Genomic DNA, 4,361 nt, shown 5'->3' with positions numbered 1-4,361 from the left:
TAACCATGTAGTGTAGTGATTATCAATAAACGTTAGATCATTTAAGATTTTAAGGGACGTTTATTTTGTTGTAGTTAACTTGAATTCAGTAATATTAAATTTGAAAATTAAATAAAACATGTTTAATTTGCCAAATTTGTTGGAGTTAGATTATCAATTCCAAATATAACATGTTTAAAACACGCCAATTAGTTTTCTGGGTAATGGTTGAAGCTAGGTTCGAAACTTGACTCAATAGGTTTTTTGACAGTGGCGAGTTTTCTCCTTAATGATGTTTGTGGGAGAGTCAGCCATGGAGCATCAAAATCCTTATGGGCGATTAGCATCCCGTCTCAATAAGACGCACACAATTATTAGGAGTAGATAGTAGTTACAAGCGCGGTAAAAAAAAGGAATTGAATATTTATATAAAATTATCCAATATCCGTTCCACATTTTAAAGTAAAATATTCAACTTCCTTTACAATGTTTTCTTAATCAAATGTAATATGAAGTCCCACATTTCTGGATTCCAGATTTTGACAAATTTTAATTCCAAAAGTTTGAAATTTAAGTTCTTTGTATCAAACTTCAATTTCTCTAAAGAGTTTCCCAAACCAAATTTAGATGAATTTAAGGTGCCATTTGACAAATTTAATTTTAGAAATGTAGAGTATATGTCAAACAAATTTGTAATTATTTTTACTTGATGTGAGATAAGTTTAGGTAACAAGTGGATTGGACAAGCTTTTTAATGAGCCCATAAACTTGCTCGTATTACCTACACCCTTATATTGATTTGGGCTTCCCTTATATTGATTTGGGCTTTACATGGCTTATATGGGCTCTTCTAGATAGCTTTTTAACGAGCCCGTAAACTTGCTCGTTTTAACGAGCTCGTACTCTCCAAAATTTAGAGAGTCTTGTTGGCCCATCCTGGTCAAACTATAATTAGCTAATACTATAAATGATGAACTAAACTTTATATGACTGAAAATAACGTTAGTTTTTCAAATATAACAATTTTAAATAGTTGCAAGCATTCAAGTATAGGCTTTATACATGTTTAACTTACTGTTAAAAAAATAATAACCTAAGTTAACTTTAAAAAGAAACAAATTTAGAAACATGTATAGTTGTAATCAATTTATGATATGTATTAAGAAGAAAATCAAAACACACTACTTTGTTCTAAACAAATACTTATTATTCCTAAACCATGGTCGTTACTCGTTATCCATCATTTATCCGATTATACACTTTGACAGCTCATTGGTGCAAAACTGCAAATTGTCCCCTTTCGTTTACTCGAAGATCGGTCTTGATGAGGTTTTGAAACCACACCTAGTTTTGAGTCAAGGTGGTTCTCTTTTTCTGGACCATCAAAGATTGGTTTTGACGAGGCATCAAAACCGCACCCAGTGAGCTAGGGTGGTTACATCATTCTGACCATCGAAGATCGATTTTGAGGTGGTTCCATAGTTCTGGGCTACATAATAAAACACTAGAGTAATTACCATATATAAAATTGCATGCATTAATGATCTAAAATCCATTTTAAAATTTTGCATGATCTCTTCATTGGGGTATGAGAGTTAGATTCTCACAAATACTAAAAACATGCATAAGAATGTATTAGCTAATTATAACCTTATGAGTAAAAAACGAGACAGGTTGGAAGCGCATATATGTTGGAGCAATGAGGGTGTGATCCGATACATCATTCGGGTTAAAACTCCAAGGCGTAAGGAACGAATGTTGAACTTCTAAGAACGACAATAGTCGTGGTAAGTTGTTTCTCGCATGATCATTAGTACTTTGTCATCGTTTGTTCCTTGAATCCATAGCTTCGACACTACAAGTACTTTAAGGTTATAATGAAGGCCTAACAGGGTTTTTAGTATTTGCATGTGAATATTAGGGTTTATTTATAGATGATAATGCTTGTATTTGTAGTTGAATACTTGAATATGTTTTGTACGTAAAAACCAAAAATGGAAATCTACAAGTTCAACTACAAATACAAGCATTATCATTCTATAAATAAACCCTAATTATTCACATGGAAAATGGAAAATATAAGCATTATCATTCAACTACAAACATAGAATGATAATGTTTCGTACGTAAAATCAATGATAATAAAGGCCTTAACTATCCGAATAACACGGTTCATTAAACTCTTATAAATTATATAATATTTAAAACCAAAAATGGAAATCTACAAGTTCTGCTTCGTTTTCATGCAAAACGAAACCTGCATTGAATGTTTAGGTCTTTTCAGGTCAATTTTTCGACTTTATGCACACCACTACCGCCTCCACCATCTACCCCGCCACAGCTTTTGCCACCACCACCGTCATGGTGGACAATGCCGCCACAATCATCAACCACCCTTACCACATCGCAATTTTCGCCTTTTTTTTTCAGATTCTAGTTTCTATGTATAAAGAACTCCAAACTCAACTTCTATTAATTCAAAATTCAATTCCTTTCAAAATTACTCACTCACCCAAATATTCTTTTACTAACATTGTTTCTCATGAAAACAGATAGCTTGTCTTTTAACAATAGCTACAACATAATCATACTTGTTGCAACATACTCTAGAATTGAAACAAAAAGACTGTAAAGATATACAAAAGAAGCATAAATCCAGTACTTAAAACCTATGTTTCACACACTAACACGTCATCTGTTTTTTGTTTCTTAAAAATTTGCAAATAAGTTGTAAATTAAACTCCCACACCTCAAATATCACGGTGTTGTGACAACTAAACTAAACTTTTAAGAACCGCAACATGCAGATTTCTGTGCAGCTTGACCATTACTAGCTGCCCCATCTGCTTGATTAATCTTAATTGTTGCTGGCTGCAAATCATACAAACCAAATATAACTTACATATACATATCCATAGGGCCAGGTTCTTTTGAGAACGTCCAGTTGTGAGAACTTTGAGAAAACGTTTTTTTTTTAATTTGGAAGAGCATCTATACACTTTTAGGAGTATTTTCGTTAAAATAAATAAATAAATACCAAGGAAGTGGAAGCCATTTTGTAAGAGATTTTTTTTATAAAAAAATCGACAAAAATGCATGTTACGTATATAACAAAGTATGTAAAAATGCATGACACATGTAACATTCAATAACGGTAACTTTTGTCTATTTCTTCTAAAATTCCAAGTTTTTAAAATATAAAATTTTTTTTGGTGGTTTTCAAAGTTCTCACGACTTACAAGTTTAATAATATATTGGACTTGTATTTACCTCAGCCTTGGTGTCGGTATCTGAAAGCCTCTGCTTGATATCCTTCGCGATTGAAATGAAAACTTCTTCCACGTTCAGATTAGTTTTTGCACTCTACACAAGATGCTATCACAATATTATTTACTGTTTGTTACCTTAAAAAGAAAAAATAAAATCATTGACAATTTACGTACGGTTTCAAAGAATTTAATTCCATATTCATCTGCAAGTGCCTGCCCCTTAGCAGTAGGTACCGCCTATCAATAAAAGATAGTCACACATCTAATTTTCCAATTCAAAAAGAATAAATGACGTCGACAAATATTAAATAAAAACTAAAAATACCCTTTTGCTTTCATCCATATCGGCTTTGTTTCCGACCAAGATCTTGTTAACATTATTAGAAGCGTGTTGTTCGATGTTCCGTATCCAGTTTCTTATGTCTGGAATTTTAATCATTGAAACTGTTAAAAGACTTGTAAATATTTTTAAAAAAGTTATTAATAATATATATATTTTAAAAGTGGAGGGAAAAAAACCTTACTATTGAAAGATGACTCATCTGTAACATCATACACCAACAAAATACCCATGGCTCCTCTGTAATACGCTGAAGTTTTCCAAAAAAAAGTGTAAATTACATAAATTAAAAACAATTTTTATGAATATCTTTTTAAACATAAAATAAAAACAATATTCCTGAATAGACTGCTTCTTTTGTATCTTAAGTCTGGGATGGATCTAACCCTAATTAAGGTTGAACCTATAGATAGGCTTGTAAGCGAAGCAAATGAGCATGAATGTAGCATGGTCGTGTTCGTTCGTTTAACTTTAACCGAACACAAACAGTTAAACGAACAGGGTTTCTTGCTAGTGTTCGTTTGTAAAAAAATGAATATTTTTGCATTGTATATGTTCATCTGTTAACAGTATAAATGAATTGTTAACAAATACAAATGAACAAATGTAACTGAACTAGAACCAACTGAAATTAAGTGTGAACAAAAATGTGTTGGGTCTATAGAGTTATTTAAACCAGATTAAACTGTAGCAGGCCTGAAAACTTAGATGAATATATTAACAAAAACTAACGAACATAAATAAATGTAAACGACCAGACAGAGTTGGCACTA

At 31.8% G+C, this 4,361-nt stretch overlaps 1 protein-coding gene across 1 annotated transcript; it reads right to left on the bottom strand.

The window, feature by feature from the left end:
- Nucleotides 1-2,570: 2,570 nt before the first annotated feature.
- Nucleotides 2,571-3,852, bottom strand: LOC143599304 (ras-related protein RABE1c-like). The gene is made up of 5 exons (XM_077077290.1): nt 3,773-3,852; nt 3,574-3,671; nt 3,423-3,485; nt 3,250-3,342; nt 2,571-2,850 (listed from the first exon to the last, which is right to left on the bottom strand). Exons 1-5 carry the CDS (start codon nt 3,819-3,821, stop codon nt 2,767-2,769), a joined length of 387 nt encoding a protein of 128 aa, XP_076933405.1. The 5' UTR covers nt 3,822-3,852; the 3' UTR covers nt 2,571-2,766.
- Between the last annotated feature and the right edge of the window lie 509 nt (nt 3,853-4,361).

This window comes from Bidens hawaiensis, unplaced genomic scaffold (genome assembly GCF_021521415.1).
Source record: "Bidens hawaiensis isolate Kalapana, Puna unplaced genomic scaffold, B.hawaiensis_p1.1 tig00051769_1, whole genome shotgun sequence".
In the NCBI taxonomy this organism is placed as follows: Eukaryota; Viridiplantae; Streptophyta; class Magnoliopsida; order Asterales; family Asteraceae; genus Bidens; species Bidens hawaiensis.
The sequence above is the reverse complement of the archived record's forward strand: the minus strand, read 5'-3'. Positions and strand labels throughout refer to the sequence as shown.